General features: G+C 35.0%; 1 protein-coding gene across 1 annotated transcript in view; it reads right to left on the bottom strand.

Annotated features, from left to right (window-relative positions):
* The window catches only part of LOC149802613 (centrosomal protein of 131 kDa-like), a 79639-nt gene that overhangs the window by 56687 nt on the left and 4913 nt on the right, over positions 1–18039 (bottom strand). Inside the window, exons 2-5 of the mRNA XM_089951919.1 lie at positions 13056–13209; positions 7807–7855; positions 7348–7432; positions 392–506 (exon numbers count right to left, since the gene is read on the bottom strand). Coding sequence (XP_089808045.1) covers positions 392–506; positions 7348–7432; positions 7807–7855; positions 13056–13208 — 402 coding nt within the window. The 5' untranslated portion in view covers position 13209. The remainder of the gene's footprint in view (positions 1–391; positions 507–7347; positions 7433–7806; positions 7856–13055; positions 13210–18039) is intronic.

Raw genomic sequence — 18039 nt, forward strand, 5'->3', positions numbered from 1 at the left:
AGTCCATTCCAGTTGTGTGCTCTGCATCTCGTGTTCAATAAGGAACAGTTCAAATCTGAACAAGCTGAATTTGATTGGATGAGGTGGCTTGCCACACATCCAATGAAATTCACAGACCCGATGTACTGAAATATCTGAACAATCCACCAAGGTGTAGATAAGGTTAAGATATTGAAACCTTGGCTAGCGAAGATGTTCCAAACTTTGTTGGTGCAGGAATAATGATTTTGTAACATTATAAAGTGATGATGAAATCAGTTTCAAATTCTCACTGGTTGTTTAAATATGTACCTATTTTCATAATAAATGAAAGTAACAAAATTTCCAAGTAGATAAAAACTTAAAACGTTTGTGAAATGAGATAGGAAATGCTTTTTTCATCCATACTTACTGGATCATTCCATAGGACTTTCACGGCATTAGCTGATGGTTTCTTTCCTTTGCTGGGCGCAGACTTGATCTTTGGTTGCTGGACTGTGCTCTCAAATAATGCTAGGAAATCATCTCTGGAAATAATTTTATTAAAATGATATATTTATTATATTTATTGATTTAACAAGAAATATGGCCTGAAACAGTGGATATGGTGAAAATGATAAAAGCCTTCATTTATGAAGAAGTCTCAAATTTCTGTTAAAGTCTGACCCAGCTGAAAATCATACTTTTTGTTTAATGTGAAACCAGATACCAAATTTGATTTCAATCCGTGACACCCTTCCAAAGTTACTGTTCATAAATAAAATTCATGATGCAACATGTTTAATATTCCTCTATGCTGCCAATTTAAACCATTTTTCATTATTCAATCACAATGACCATGACTTTTGAACTTCGACACCAAAATCGATAGACATCTTCTTACCCCCAAGTGCAAGCCATCCACAAAATTTGGTCCAGTATTGTGACGGGCATGGTTGATTAAAAAAATTAAAGCCTTTTTAGGGGATTATCACCTGTTTTTAAGGACCACTTATAAATCAATTAATCTTCCCTTTTGTCAATGTGTTTCTGCACATTTTTGACATTGTAAAACATAAATAAGAAGTCTCTCTCATACTACATGAAAACTGGTCAGCAATGCCGCTATCAGGAAACATCAGCTTCACAAGCTTTGTCTTGTTTTCATTAGCTTTCAGTACATTATATATTTCAATGAAGCCAGCAATATTCCTTACGCCAATGGAAGAGGTAGAAGGGCTGGCTGGTGGAGTGGAAGAGATACATGTACACAAAGTGAGTCACTTGAACTTGCTGCTCTATTATTTGTTTCCATTTTACATTCAGCCATAACTGAGCTTACCTTTTCTGCTTGCATTGAAAGGGAATTTATTTTGTTTTTTTTCACAATGAAGAAATTTCCAAAGGTTTGTGATTCAAAGACTTCTTGAGTTTTTTGTGCATCTTTCTTCTTGAATGTGATTTCAGCACTTATACCCATCTTTCCAGGATCTACAATCTTACAACAACAAACATAGTATGCATTTGCACCTACTGCCCTTTACTTTTCTGACCAAACTAGTCTGACAACCACTTCTCATGGAACGCACTTTCCAGGCATGACAAATATAAAGACTTCATGGTTTTAAACTAAGTAACAGAAAAGAGCAAAAACAAGCAAGTTTTGTAAAATTCAACAAAAAATTTATTTCCAAAGAAAACAATGTGAAAATTAAAAAGAACTAACAGCATTGTGAATTAAATCCCAAATAGTCATAAAAATTCTATCCAAAATCCAAATGCATAAGGTTCCAATTGAATTCTGGTGGCATTCCAAATAAGTTCCAACACTGAATATGTTGAGGTGCCTGTAGTCTTGAATGTGGTAATGTGCCAATGGACTAGAGTGTGATGATGTACTAACAGTCTTCTGATGTATCACATTAGTATAATCCAAAAATGTTCTTGTTTGATTTCAGTATAAGAATATTATTGATGAGCACTTTATATTTCCAGTGAATAATAATTGGAATAAATAATTCCACCAAAAAAACCCAACTTAACAAGACTGATTCTACTTTAAGATGTTAAGGCAAGTATGGGGAATTTCTCAAGTAAACAACATTGTATTAAAAGCTAAAACACAACAACTGGACCAAGATGATTGTCAAAAGTTCATTTCTAGAACATTCTAAGCTGCCAACAAGACGAGGTCTTTTGATAAAATTATAATAAATAGCATGGCAAACATCAGGTATGCCAGGTTTTCCATGTGGGAATTCCAACGTTCTTGAATAACATTAAATAAACATGTTTATCTCCATTGATAATGATAATCCTAATATTTAATCTATATTCAGAGAGAAATATTAGCTATGTATTATGTTGCTTACACAATAAATGTTACTGGTCTGGTACACAGTGATCTTGATTTTGGATGAAGTACAAAATACAGATGTATATAGCATATAATTATTAAGAAAAGCAAACAAATAATACAAATTAAATAACATAACACAAAGCAGAGTAAGTTTCATTCATGCATGTCAGTCATTTGTAATGTTCAGTGGAAAATTGCTCAGCCTTTTCCACCATGTCATAATTTTTTTGCTCAACCAATCCGAACATATGCATTGTTAACTGGAAGACTGCTTTGTCTTTTCCATCACATCAGAATTATTTTCCTTTTTTTCTCAACTAAACAGAACATCACTCTGCTGCATAGAAAAAGTAATGATGACAGAGATTGAATAAATATGAATAAATATGAATAAATATGAATATATATATATATATATATATATATATATATATATATATATATATATATATATATATATATATATATATATACACATATATAAAAGTGTGGAGTTATTGTGTGGAAACAAATTTACTAACATACTAACAGACTGAATGGACACTATAATATAATATGCTCCACCATAAAAAAAAGGTCAGTAAAATCTGATGGCACAATCTGATGAGTAAAGATGACAGATCTTTCTAACAGAAAGCCCATTACTAAATTTGGCTAAATCTAGAGGACTTAAAAAGATAACAGAAATGGAATTTGATATGGAAGTGCAAATTTCTTGGTTAAATAGAGGCCATAACTGAAATTTTTAAGCAAATGTGCAACAATGAGACCAAACATAGGTTTTAATAGAAAATTCCGTATCAAACATATGGTAGATTTAATCAATAACATCCTTAAGTTAGTGAATGAAAATGAAATTTATGATACAAAGGAAAACTTCTATATCCAGCAGGGATTGTAACTCAGACAAATTATGATAGAAATATTTGAAAATGACACTTGACCTTGTGTCTTTTCAACGTAAAGTGACAGTGACAAAGTCATTATATTGATGGTTGGTGGGCTGGTTGTGTTTCATGACATAGCAACACTCCCAAGATTATATCCTGCTGAGGCAAGCTGAGTAAACTGCCTTGCTTAAGGACACACCTGGCTGATCTGATGTGGGGTATCGAATCTGCATCCTTTCAGAAACCATGTCTCCAGCTCAGTAAAATTGTGAGTCATACAATAACTCAAACAAAATAGACAATGGTAGATCAGAAGATGCATCGTTTGCAACTGGACACCACAGCAAGCTTCTCTAGACTAGGCAGAATTCTTTTGTCTAAAGACTCTGAAGGCTCTGGACTCGGGGGAAAATGGCAGTATACAGCCTTCTCAAATGTCCACACTTCTTAATCTTCCGCCAACTGCCATGTGCAGGGTAGAGAAGGGAACACTAGCTGAGGAGAAGGTGCCAACACAATTTGGGATGCCTCAAACACATTTTAATCCAACTAAATCGATATTGTACCATCCTGGCACTTGCTTCCAGTCCAAAATTCTTTTCTCAGTTAGTAAAAGGTCTAGAACAAAAACTTAGCACACTTCATCTACGCATAATGCGCAGATGAGATATCTATCATTATAAACACAAATGATGTATGTCAAACAGGAGGGGTGGATGCCACATGAAGCCAGTTTATGGTCACATCTGATAAGGTATTGTGGTATGCTAAAGAAAATTACAAGACAAATGCCCAGAACAACACAATATAGCGTAATACCTATCCAAACACCAATGCCAACAAGCGGGATAAATTTATTAAAGCATTTGTATAACTAACATAATGAAGATTCCACAAAATTAGAAGAAAAACATCCCCAAAAAAACAGGGAAATTAATATATGAAAATAAACATAAGGACAAGGAAGAAAATGTCATTTGTAGCACAAAATTAAATATGATTGAAATTAAGTCAAAAAGACAACCGAATAAACAAAGATCTTGAGTACCCAGACAGACATGTTATCATTGCACAAAGTCCAAGGAAATAAAGGATATTGCAAATAATTTATATGACAAAGGAATCATATTGGACCTCTGAGAAGAATAGTTTGAATTGGAGACTATGGCCAGGAAAAGAGATAACAAAGTAATAGTAGCAGGTATGTGTTACTGCTATAAAATCAATATTTACCATTTGTAGTTTGAATGGCTAACCATACTGAATAACATTCACAGTTATCTGAGACACTCTACTCTTTGTCAGTTTAGACAATTATTCAGGGTTCTGACATGTTAGTACTTTTTTGCAACAAAGGGAGGGACAAATTTTCTTTATTAAATATACAAGCATTCCCTATGCCGAGATAAATAGTTGGTTTCTAAAAGTTAAAAAACCCCATCAACAATGTAAACTAATACACATAACTAATGAATATACTCTCTTAATACCATACTGACTGCTTTCACATCTATAAGGGAATTATTTCCCCTGAGTTAGTATTTGCCAAATACAGTAGTGCAAAGCCTTATTTTGGATCTTTTAAAATGTGTATTTCTTCATCCTTTTCTAAAGAAAATAATGACAAATTAAATGGTAAACAACAGTCCTGAAGCTGCCAGTTTTATATTAGTGCCTTCCTTTCCTTCTCTGGGCTAATAAATTAGTGCAGCCTACCAGGTTTACCATCTAATGTTAAAATTTTTCAGACCCTGATAATATAAATAAACTACAAACTTTAGTTTATATAAATATAGTTTTATATCATTTGACAATGATTTCTCAGAAATCATTTTAAACTTACAAAAGCTTGTTCAACTGGAAACAGCATAGCACAACAGCTATTATTGGGTGGTAGACAATCACTTTGAGGAAAGTGAGGTAACTAAATATATAAAATGTGAAAAGAACAACAACAAAAAAAAAGAATTTCTACAATGGAATGACATTCTACTGACCAAAAAGAATCTGAATGATATCAACAAAAGTCAGTTTTGTCCCATTTTATCTGCTGGGTAATCAGCTCCAACATTTTTGTAAAATTCAAACATACCAAAGTTTGGAAACAAAAATATTTTCATATGTTTGAGTGTGTTTACAAGATAAGTGTTATACAAAAATTCTCTGCCATAGCCTCTGACCCTGACTTTGCCATAGTCTTTGACCATGAACCTGCCACAGCCTTTTACCCTGAATCTGCCATAGTCTTTGACCCTACACCTGCTAAAGCTTATGACAATGAACCTGCCCTAGTCTTTGACTATGAACCTGCCATAGCCTTTGACCCCGAATCTGATATAATTCAAGCCCTAGACCTGCTGACAACTTGCTAGGCTGACACAACTGGGCCTAATGCATGAATGTCAGTGCTCTGGAGAACCTACAATTAAGCACTGCTGAAAAACTTTAATAAGAACCATAACAGCAGAAAAGTGCCTTCTATGTCTCATTGCCCACTAATCATGGCATGAAAACAAGGATGTTGGTGGGTATTTTTTTTTTCATGCCACAACTAGTAAGATCATATCAGTTTCTGCAACTGAAAGCATATCTGGCCAAAGTACAGCAGGTCATACATTATTACAGATTTGCCCAAGTCTCTCTACACTTTTTGTTCACTTCCATTTCTATTATTTCTTAAAAAGCTACTGAACTGGCTTCAATCAAAAATCAAAACATTCATCAGATAGGGGTTTGATAAAGATACATTCATGCTTGTTGGCATTATTAGGTAAGCAAGCCAGCATACTAAAGCCAGTCAAGATCTGTTACATATTTTTAAAGACATTTCAGTTAAAAGTCCATGTCAACTCAATGATCCATTTCAGTTAAAAGTCCATGTCAACTCAATGATCCATTTCAGTTAAAAGTCCATGTCAACTCAATGATCCATTTCAGTTAAAAGTCCATGTCAACTCAATGATCCATTTCAGTTAAAAGTCCATGTCAACTCAATGATCCATTTCAGTTAAAAGTCCATGTCAACTCAAAGATCCATTTCAGTTAAAAGTCCATGTCAACTCAATGATCCATTTCAGTCAAAAGTCCATGTCAACTCAATGATCCATTTCAGTTAAAAGTCCATGTCAACTCAATGATCCATTTTAGTAAAAGTCCATGTCAACTCAATGATCCATTTCAGTTAAAAGTCCATGTCAACTCAATGATCCATTTCAGTTAAAAGTCCATGTCAACTCAATGATCCATTTCAGTTAAAAGTCCATGTCAACTCAATGATCCATTCAGAAGAATTAGCAATAAGATGATTTTAAAAATGGTTGCCAAGGTAGCCATATGGAAGGTTAAATCAACATCATTTTAAAAATATAAGACCAACCACAAATTGCCAAAAGTGTTTTAGTGAAAACTGCATGTTTATAATACCAAACATTCATGAGGTATAGTTATTACAAGATTTTCATAACTACTGTGGTGGCCACGATGGATGTCAGATCAACACTATTTTTATTCTGAACCATCTACGTATCATGACAAGCCTTTTAGTGAAAACAATATATCAATCTGACCATCTGTGCATTAAGTAGTAGCGACAATGAGATTTTTATAGTGGTCATATCGGCACCATTTTCTGCTTAGGACCAGCTACATATCAAAAGAAGTGTTTTGGTGAAAAACCCATATCAATGTGATATCTATTCATAAGGAGTAGTGATAACAAGATTTTCAAGATGGCCACAATGAAGGTGTCAGATCATTACTATCTACAATTTAGACCAACTACTTATTGTGTGTTTGGGCGAAATGGTGTTCAGAAGTAGAAACATTACATTAAGATTAAGATGGCCACCATGACAGCCATACTGGATGAGGGTGATACTATTTTTACACAGGAAAACTAAGTCACAATTTGAATTTGTATGTGAAGTTTCAAGACCATCTTACTAATGGTTCTGGAAAAGTAGAGATAACACCATAGCATATGCTCTCCTAATTTTGACCAGTAGACCTAAACAAAAGCTGGTCACAGTAGCTCAATTATGATATAATATTTTTTTAATTTAAAACTTCTATGCATTTAATGCAGCAAAAATGATATAAACAACCATACCCGAACTGAAAATGTAATCTATTAATTCTTACCCTGGTTGTTTAGCTTTTTTCTTGCTTGCCTGACTCACTGAGGATATATCACTGCTATTGCTTCTGAAACTGAAAGGTTCTGAACCTAAAATGAAAATTTTGAAAAGATCAAAGACCTCTAAATCACATGCAATAAGTACCAACTGTATATATCTATATATTCATTCCTAGGAATGATGGAACCAATAAAATATTTAATCATTCTACCAGTAAATTATCTTCATACAGACCCAAATATCCATTATGAAAAATAGGTCACAAAACATGAAACTACATCCAGAAACTGTTATACAGCATGATTACATTGAAAAAGTTTAATTGCACTATGTAAAAAACAACATCAAAATTTTAAAGTGTTAATGCAGCCAAAGCAGAGACAAATTTTGCAGCATCTCTATGTTGTACCTTTCTCTGACAATGGATTGCAATTTAGCTATTCAAATAAAACAATACACTAACCTTCTATTTTTTTCAAACTTTGTCCTGGTTTGCTCTTTCCAGCTTTTGCCTGGAAAACAACATAATTAACAAATATATCTGAAATGGACATAAAACCTTAACAAATGTCTATTTTGCCTAATTGCTGAAACATAGTATTGCCATGTGATACACAACAACATGGACCCATACATTAATTCCATTTTCAAATATAAGGCTTTTACAGATACTTAGGCAAATGAGAAGGGTCACTTATGACAGTGCATGCCGATTTCAGTCACCTAAGGAAGCAAAATCTTACTGCAAATTATTATTTACTGTGAACAATAATTCTTCATGCAACCATAATATCAAAACTAAGGCAGGCAATTGCCATCCAGGCACCATTGTGTTTGCACAATGTATAGCCAGTACCACCTATGAACATGAGCATCTGAACATCTGAATAAATGTTACTTGGTGCCTGTGCTTTAATATTAAGACTGAGAGAGACTGTGATTGTTCACACCATTATCATGGCAAATCTGGATCAACAATGCTTTTTGCAACTGTGACCAGGTACTCATAAAAAATTCTACCAAAAATGCAAAGGGTGAAAATTAACTTGCCCAAGCCAAAATTGGCAAGTTAAAATTTTTGGCTGAACAATCCAATCATTTGTCTAATCGGGTGTGTGCTCATTCAGGGATGACTGGTGTTTCTCTTTAATGAAAAGGTTGTTCTGTCAACACCAACTTTGTTTATTTAAGGTCCATACTAATGATATTTAGTTTGTTGCCTATATGTTTAGATCATGTTCATGCAAAATCTTCATTCTCACTCATCAATACTAATATGTGATCAACAAAGTAAGTGTGTGTGTGTGATTTGGATTTTTAATGTAGCTTTAACAATTTTTCAGTTATGTCAACAGAGTAGAACTGACTAGTCCCAATTTTTAAGTACCTACAACTGGCATTAAAAGGGTCAAAGAACAAATTTTAGAAAACAACCTTCTACAGCACAAATTTAGGTCATACACATTTTATATGGTATTTCTACAAAAGCCAGTTGAATACCATTTTATTTAGGGTAAGTACAAATGTTCAGTGCTTGCCTCTCTGGGTCAGTGAATTTGTAGGAATTTTTCAAATGCTCAACCCCTTTATCCTCCCTTTATGATGCATACAGAAAACAAGATATCTGTACCTTGCACAAGAAATATCACTCTTGAAGGCATATATCATAGGCTGTAATGTCCAGTCTAACAAAAAAGTGTGACATCATCACAGGAGTGCACAGCCTATGGCCTATGGCTGAGCAAGATACTTGTGTGCTGTAGTTCTGGGTCAACAAAGAGCAACTTGTGTACACAAGCCTCACTTTGTTTATATTTCATGTTAAAATTCAAACCAGAATGTTTATCTACCAACATCAATACCTCTTTACAATTCCTTTTTTTAAAAAAAAATATGTACACAGTGAAACATTGGTGCCCTATGACAGAATGTGAGTAAAACAATAACATCAACATTTTTCCAATAGTTTGGTTAAATTTTAAAATGCATGTACCCTGATCTCCATATGGCTTGTATTATGAGCCAGTGCAAATTTGTAAGCTCTGCACATCTTTGTTTATGTCATCATGCAGTCCACTATTAATCAGCTTATCTTCTGACACTTGTCACATACCATGTCATTTCCTCAACCAGCTTCAAAGAGTCACTAACTTTGTGGCAAATTATTGTAAAAACTGGTACATATAACTGCCATTTTACAATGCTGAAATCACCAAGAATTTTTTTGCCATATTGATACAACTTAAGTACAATAATGCAATCAATGACCTTTTCATTACAACATCATTTAGGCCTGGTTTTGAAAGACTTTAAGACAACAGATAGATTTCCTTTAGGCATTAGAAAGCAAGACACTGGTCTTTTGCAGATCAAAATACTCTGATCAGGTCTGCTAAGTGAGAATCTGACCCAATGGACAGGCCTTTGAAATATCTGAGAGTTGGAAAAGGCTGCTCAATTGCAGTTTATAGGAAGATTAAGAAAAACAGCAACTGCACTCATACAGGGACAGATAGGATTGACATGTTTCTTATAATAAATCTGAGGGATTATTGATATTAAAGGAGGTTGTTTTTTTGGTGTTTTTACAGTTGGTAAGGTCATCTATTCACGAGATAGCTGTTACAAGATTTTTCAAAGTTTGAGAGGCCACACTGGCACCAATATCATATGAGAAGATTTTTTTTTTTAATTGAAAACTCCATATCTATATGACCATCCCTTCAAGAGATGCTATGGTAACTAAATTTTCAAGATGGCCACCATTAATCAACACCACTTGTACTTAGGACAAAATATGTAAGTCTTTTAGGGAAAACTTAATGTTAATATACCTTCTGTTCAGAAACAGTTGTAATAAGATTTTATAAGATGCCAAACAAAATGGGCACATTGGAGGTCTGCCTACCATAGTGAGTATTTTGGATGTATGATCAGCAACATGTACATTGAGAAGCAACAACATATCATAGGAAGCCTTTTCGTATAACCCCATCCTAACATGGCATTATCTTTTTGGGAGGATTTGCTATAATAACATTTTAATGATGGCCACCATGGCAGTCATATCTACTACAGGAAACAATTTTCATTTAGACCATCTAGATCACAGAAGAGTTGTAATGAAACTATACATTGCTGATTCAACCATCCATTAAGGAAAAGTATCAAAAATATAATTTTCAAGATGCCTGCCATGGTGGTCATATTGGAAGTCAGAGCACCATTTTCAATTAAGGACTAATCAAATGTCATATGAAGTCTTTTAGTGAAACCTCCATGTTGATATGACCATCTTCTCAGAAGTAGTAGAGATAAGATTTTCAACATAAATGGTGGCCATATTCGATGTGTGTGGAGCTCCTTTTTCTTAGGACTATCCAAGTAGCATATAAAGTCTTTGAGTAATAAATCCACATACTGACATGACCATCAATTCTGAATGAAGTGCAATAACAAGATTTTTAAAATGGCCACTGTGACAGCCATATTGGATTTGAGACTATAACTATTTTCATTTAGGACCAACCATAGAACATAAAGAATCTTTAAGTGAAAACACCATGTTGAAATGAACACTGCTCAGAAGGAATGGCTATACGATTTTTAAGATGGCCATAATAGATATCTGGGGTTTAACGTTTTGACCTGTAGAGCTAAAAATACTGGAAATTTTTGTGACAACAATTTTGTATATTCTGCTATTTTGAGAGAAAGGAGGATGCAAATTCTTATCTTTACATATCACAATATCAAAGCTTTGATCAGCTAAAACTATGGAAGCCAATTAAAGGTTCATTTGAATAAGGTGGTCTTTGCTAAATATAACAAAGAAAAGAAAGCCTATTTGAAAATATTTACTTTAGTAATTATTACATGGTTGATATTATTTAAAAACCATATCCCTTTTTAGTAATGAAATGCATTTATCTTTATTATCTATCTTTCCAGCTGAAATGCTACTGTCTTGTTCATTTTGTCTCCATGATCCTTTCAAACTCTACTTAATATTTCTGATCCTGCAGAAAGTACACTGGCACTGTCTTGAGTAACTGAGTTGAGCTTGGCCATACTCAAACATCCAAATTATGGAGTTAGAGTACATTTTTTATTCTGAATTAAGTAATTTAGAACATTGTTATCATTAAATCAAATTTGACCCAAAATACAACTGAAACTACAATACATGAATATATACCCTTACTGCCAAATCATCTATTCATGATTTGGATTCAATGAAGGCCTCTAGTGATAAACGATTATTCAGAGTAATGCAATTTTTAACTACTGACGCAAAACAGAATTATTTTTTCAAGATGAACATAAACTCTGGTTACTATATATATATATATATATCAGGGGTCAGCAACCTATTTTACGTAGCGTGCCACTTTTCCCCGGATTAATTATAAAATGAACGAGTGCATGCAACCAGTAAAAGAGCAACACTGTTAAAATCGAGATCTGTGGCTGCCCTTTGCGTGCCACGCAAAACATCTTGACATGCCACCTTGTGGCATGCGTGCCATAGATGCCAACCCCTGATATATATTATACACAGGAATATATCTCATATATCAGCTTGGAGACTGAAAACAGAACTACAGTTTATGTGCAAAACATGGCAATCCTAAGCTGCTAAGGTGTCCATAAAGTGTGAGAAAAATCATTCAGAGCAAATATGATGGCTTGCCATCACAAATCTCTAAACTTGTATTAATCCATATTCCACCCATCAATCCCAGCACTGAGACTAACCAACATCCCACCGACAGTGGCCCAGGGTCATACAGCGAAATCTATCACAGGTATGATTCATCTTTCTGTTGTGACTGCATCCAATTGTCTTCATTTAACCTTTAAAGCTAAAAATGATGCAAATGTACCATATAGTTACCTTATGGGCATGATTAGTTACCTAATGGGCATGATTAGTTACCTAACTGGGATGATTAGTTACCTTATGGGCATGATTAGTTATCTTATGGGCATGATTAGTTACCTTAAGGGCATAATTAGTTACCTTATGGGCATGATTAGTTACCTTATTGGCATGATTAGTTACATGATTAGTTACCTTATGGGCATGATTAGTTACCTTATGGACATGATTAGTTACATGATTAGTTACCTTATGGGCATGATTAGTTACATGATTAGTTACCTTATGGGCATGATTAGTTACCTTATGGGCATGATTAGTTACCTTATGGACATGATTAGTTACCTTATGGGCATGATTAGTTACCTTATGGGCATGATTAGTTACCTTATGGGCATGATTAGTTACATGATTAGTTACCTTATGGACATGATTAGTTACCTTATGGGCATGATTAGTTACCTTATGGACATGATTAGTTACCTTATGGACATGATTAGTTACCTAATGGGCATGATTAGTTACCTTATGGCCATGATTAATCCCTACAATCAGATTGCTTTGGTGGTGCTCTACAGCTTTGTATTTTTGCATAGGGTTAGAATTTTAAAGAAAAAGAATTTCTCAGAGTTTCCTCACTGGCTATACAGGCTATTTAAAAAAGACCTTGTATATCTTAGGTATTGTTCAAAGAACTTAATTCCCTTTATTTTGGTGTATAATTGATGGATGTAACATGGGTTATAGAGTATACAGCTTGGCCTTAATCTCAGGCCTTTTTTCAGTTCTTTTAAGAAGAATACTTGCACATATCAACTAAAAACTCTTACATCTCTACTGCTGACATCTGTCATGGAGTTGGGTCGCTTGAGTTGTTTTGGGGTGGTGACTTGTCTTCTGGATCCTATTACAGAGGATATATGAGAACCAGTCAAGCTCAGGTTAAGGTCATCCAGACCACTGCCTTTACTCCTTGCAGACATTCTGAAAAAAATATACATGATCATACATGAGCATACCCTGTAAGCTAGAAGTGTTGCATTCCTATAAGTATTTGTCATTTATAGTACATCTGAAAGTCAATTATCTAGACAATCAGCATAGAATGGTAATGTCTGTAAAAAATATTTAGCTTGATAATTAACTTCAGTTACATGGGAATTAAAATTTTGGGAGGTCACTGTGGAAGTCTGTGGAACAATCTGGATAATATGCATCCCAATATTGAGCACTTGACCATATTGTACGCAAAAAAACATGCAGATGTTGGGGCAGAAACAGGATTCTTTCTACTGGGGTATGATTATACATGTAGCAGTTTCCCTGACTACATGCATAGCAATGCCATCTCCCAACAATTTAATTTCATGAAAACAGCACCTTTAAATCATAAGAAACAGTTCTTTCAATGCAGTTTTGAAGAAAGTAAACTCAGGAAAATATTTTGTAATTATCAATAAAAACTACATTCTTTTTCCAAAGAAATCAACCTTTACATCACAAATGAAGACTGGCATAAGCACACTTGTCAATTGACTATCAAATGCTGAGTGTTGGAGTGTGTGTGTGTGTGTGTGCATGATTAGGATTTTTAACATAGCTTTAACAAATTTTCGGTTATATTGCTATGATGTCTGGAGTGTGGCAGTTTAGTGATGTCTAGCACTGGGGCATCATGCCGCAGACAAGTAGCATGATGTCCCACCCAGTCACATTATCCTAACACCAGCCAACCAGTCCTAACACTAACCTATTAATGCTGAGCACCTAGCGAGGCACCTGTTAGTACCATTTTTGTAAGTCTTTGGTATGACTCAGCCAGGGTTCAAACCCACGACCTCCTGCTTCCAAGGTGGTTACTCTAACCACTAGGCCACTAGAGTGGTTTGAGAAGTAATTACAACACTGTTATTATGTTGGTTTTTAATTTTGGAATAGATCTTTCATAAATGAAGTGAGACTTTGGACATATCAATAAGAACACGAACTGAACATTTTTACATCTATTTCATGCAAATGAGAATATCTTTGTTTCATTTATCATCCTTATCTGTGAATATACATGTAATAGATTTTCCTCTCTCCATGTGGTAGTGCTGTACAGATTAATCGATATAGTTGAATATAGTAACTTAATCAACTACGATTCCTGTTAGAGATTTTGGTTGAAAAAACCTTGTGCCATTCCTGCTATTTCACTCATCAGGCTTTTAATAAAACAAGCCCTGGTTGAAAGTCTAATCAAGAACCGAACACTCCTTCTAAATCTGAAAAATGGGTGGAATTTTCTAAATGGGGGTGGGGGTAAGGTTAATGAAGAAAAAGTTAGTCTTGACATTTTAATAAATGCTTTTTGCACATTCAATTGACTTTTAGGTGATTTTGTTTAAATCAACACAAATCCTGCATCACATAATAAGTCCTAATGGTTTGGAACTACATCTCATTGACAATTATCAATAAAAAAAAATCATTGAGCTAATGAATGATCATTACATTTCAGAAGATTTTCAGTATTACCTTACATGCAAAATCTTGTTTAATGACTATCAAAAGATGGTGGAAATAGCTCAGTGAACTACTTGCCTATATGTAGAGTCAAACTGCAAACAACAAAGATCCTGATCTGCCATATCATCATGAATCTGCAGATTAGGGTCTATGTTGTTTGTACATCCAATTATTTCTAATAAACCTGCACAGAACCTGATCTGCCAGCTTATTATGCTTGGTCTCATAAGCAAGTACATATTGTATATATAAATATGTTAATCTAAATATGCATGCCACGCATACAGAATGAACCGATATTTATAACACAACAGGTTATAGTTGTTTCCTATTAATCTGCCACTGCTTAGGATATGACTAAAAGGGCATACTTTTATTATAGGATGTTCAATAGATTCAGTTTGTTTCATACAGGTAGTTTGGGCTCATTTTTAGGTTTTAACTTTTGGTGTTTTAGCAAGCTTTTTGGTGCAGATGCAAATGAAGTAAAGTGCCTTGCCCAAGGATATCCCATGGTAGCCAATCTGGATTGACCCAACATTTGGATTCTAACCTGCAACATTTTGGCTATAAGTCCAGCATTGTAACCGCCAAGTCACTGTAGTTATTTTTTAAAGTCAAAGAGTACTTCCTTATTGGACTGTTTGTCTCAACTTCATATAAAAAAAGCTTGACTATGATCAGTGAATGGTGTATCCAGCCCACACATTATAAAGAGAACAGTGTGCCCAACAATACTGGCAATCTTTCTCATCTTCAAGTGAAAGAATGTTGACTCTAATAGGAAAATGGTGTACCTACATACACAATGTAACTAGAACAGTGCAAAACCAAAAAAAAAAAAAAAAAAAATCTACTTTTATCAATACCTCATACTTAGAATCAAATGCAGTTTTAAAACAAAATGCATGATCTAAAAAGAAAATACAAATCTGCTTCAAGGAGCTTATATGCTTTTTGTGTAATGGTCAATGATAGCATACAGTATATTCTCCTTGTGTAATGGTCAAGGGATAGCATACAGTATATGCTCCTTGTGTAATGGTCAAGGGATAGCATACAGTATATGCTCCTTGTGTAATGGTCAAGGGATAGCGTAGAGTACATGCTCCTTGTGTAATGGTCAAGGGATAGCATAGAGTACATGCTCCTTTTGTAATGGTCAAGGGATAGCATACAGTATATGCTCCTTGTGTGATGGTCAAGGGATAGCATACAGTACATGCTCCTTGTGCAATAATCAAGGGATAGCATACAGTATATGTTCCTTGTGTGATGGACAAGGGACAGCATACAGTATATACTCCTTGTGTGATGGTCAAGGGATAGCATACAGTACATGCTCCTTGTGGTGGTCAGGCAGACATATCTCCTCTTGATAGAGGGATTGATGCCAAACCCGCAGAATATCTCAATTACTACAAGAACTACTACTGGAACATAAGGCATGCTCTCTATCTATATATAACTGCATGAAGGCTGGGCAGGTATGTGTGTATTATGATTGGGCAAGTATTCCTGAAGAAATTTATTTTACTAGACAAAACTGGTTTCTTCTTTAAATATGTTACCCATTCATAATACTTTAAGAAAATTGGCAAAAGGTGGAGGGACATACATCATCTTATACAGGAGAATGTGTGTGTTTTGGATTTTAAACGTAGCTTTAAAAAAATGTCAGTCATATCGCTACAATGTCTGCAGTGTGACAGTTTTTAGTGATGTCTAGCACTCAGGCATCATGCCGCAGACATGTAGGATGATGTCACACCCAGTCACATTATCCTGACACGAGGTTGACCAGTCCTAACACTAACCTCTTAATGCTGAGCACCAAGTGAGGCAGCTGTTAGTACCATTTATATAAATCTTTGGTATGACTTGGCTGAGGTTCAAACCCATTACCTTCCGCATCTGAACCAGATGCTCTAACCACTAGGCCATGAGAGCAGTCCTTATCCAGGAGAAACCATCTCAGGTCCCCTAAGGTATGTTAGACAGCTTCTTGATAATCGGACTGGAAGCCATGTCTGTATGAAGCTGTTGAACAATCTGAAAAGTTAACCTTTGTGCCATGAGTAAAGGTTTCTCCCTATCAACTTAGCCTATTAGGATGAGAGATCTCTGAAAAGAACTGGAGAATTGTACATGTGTACTTGGATCTCCATCCCACAGCATGGATAATGATAGAAAACAGTTTCACTCATATGCAATAAGGATGCTGAATGACCCAATATGTAAAGCATGTTCATTAGTGTGGGTTAGTCCGACATGTAGGACAGGTGGCCCACTTTATTAATGATGAAAAATGCCTAGGTTGATACCTCATTCTTTCCTTCCTTGAAGGTAAAACAAGGTGTGATCTACCTTGATGTAATGACTTGATGTTCCTAAAATACCACTTCAGACTTGGTCCTGTCAATGACCCTGAGAAGAAATGTCCAGAATAGATGGGACTTATCAGCAAGATCTAATTTTTCATGAATGGAAGCCTGTTCTTGGTAATAAAAGCAAGGGATTCATCAGCAAGCAATATTAATCCATCATGGAGTAACTGCAAATACATGAATCCACTAATAAGAAATGTATAGCTGATTTTGCCTGCTGAATGCCAAAGTAGTGATGAAGCAGGACCTATAATACAGGTGAACTAAATAAGCTCTTGAGAGCAGTTCAGATGGTGTCTTTTCTTCCGGGTTAATCCCCCTGATAAATTCTACTTGGGCAAGGATCAAGTGTCATTGGCCAGGTGATATCCAAAATGAAGAAGACTGGATAGGTCTTTGGTTTGTCCAATATCCACTTTTCCATGATAACAGTGTGCCAGTAATCATGGAACAGTAGGTTTAACTGATTGGTGCTAACTCTTCTGATCAGAGCTATAGAAAGTTAGCTATTGAGGCATGGATACCTACAATGGTATAAAGTGCTCTTTGGTCTGTTCGATATCCTCTCCTCCATGATGGCACAATATGCAAGTGATTGTGGAATGGCAGGCTTAATTGTGATTGGAGCTTTATCTCACTGAAGAGTCATATGAAGTTATCTAATGACATATGGGTGCCTACATTGGTATGAAGCACTCTTGTGCACTCCATTAGATTATATTACATTGCCTTCATAAGCCTCTAAGGTGGACAGCCATCTCGCTAGAGGGATTCTCCACCATTTGTTATAAAAACTGTTCTTAAAGGTGCATTTCATAAGACTCCAACATGCGGATTCATCTACTCTGGGATGGGGTCAAACACCTGCAATCATGGTTTCTTAATTCAAAAGAGGGAACAGCTCAATTCTGGTGAT

This window comes from Sinohyriopsis cumingii, chromosome 3 (genome assembly GCF_028554795.1).
Source record: "Sinohyriopsis cumingii isolate HCF-2022 chromosome 3, ASM2855479v2, whole genome shotgun sequence".
NCBI classification, from domain to species: Eukaryota; Metazoa; Mollusca; class Bivalvia; order Unionida; family Unionidae; genus Sinohyriopsis; species Sinohyriopsis cumingii.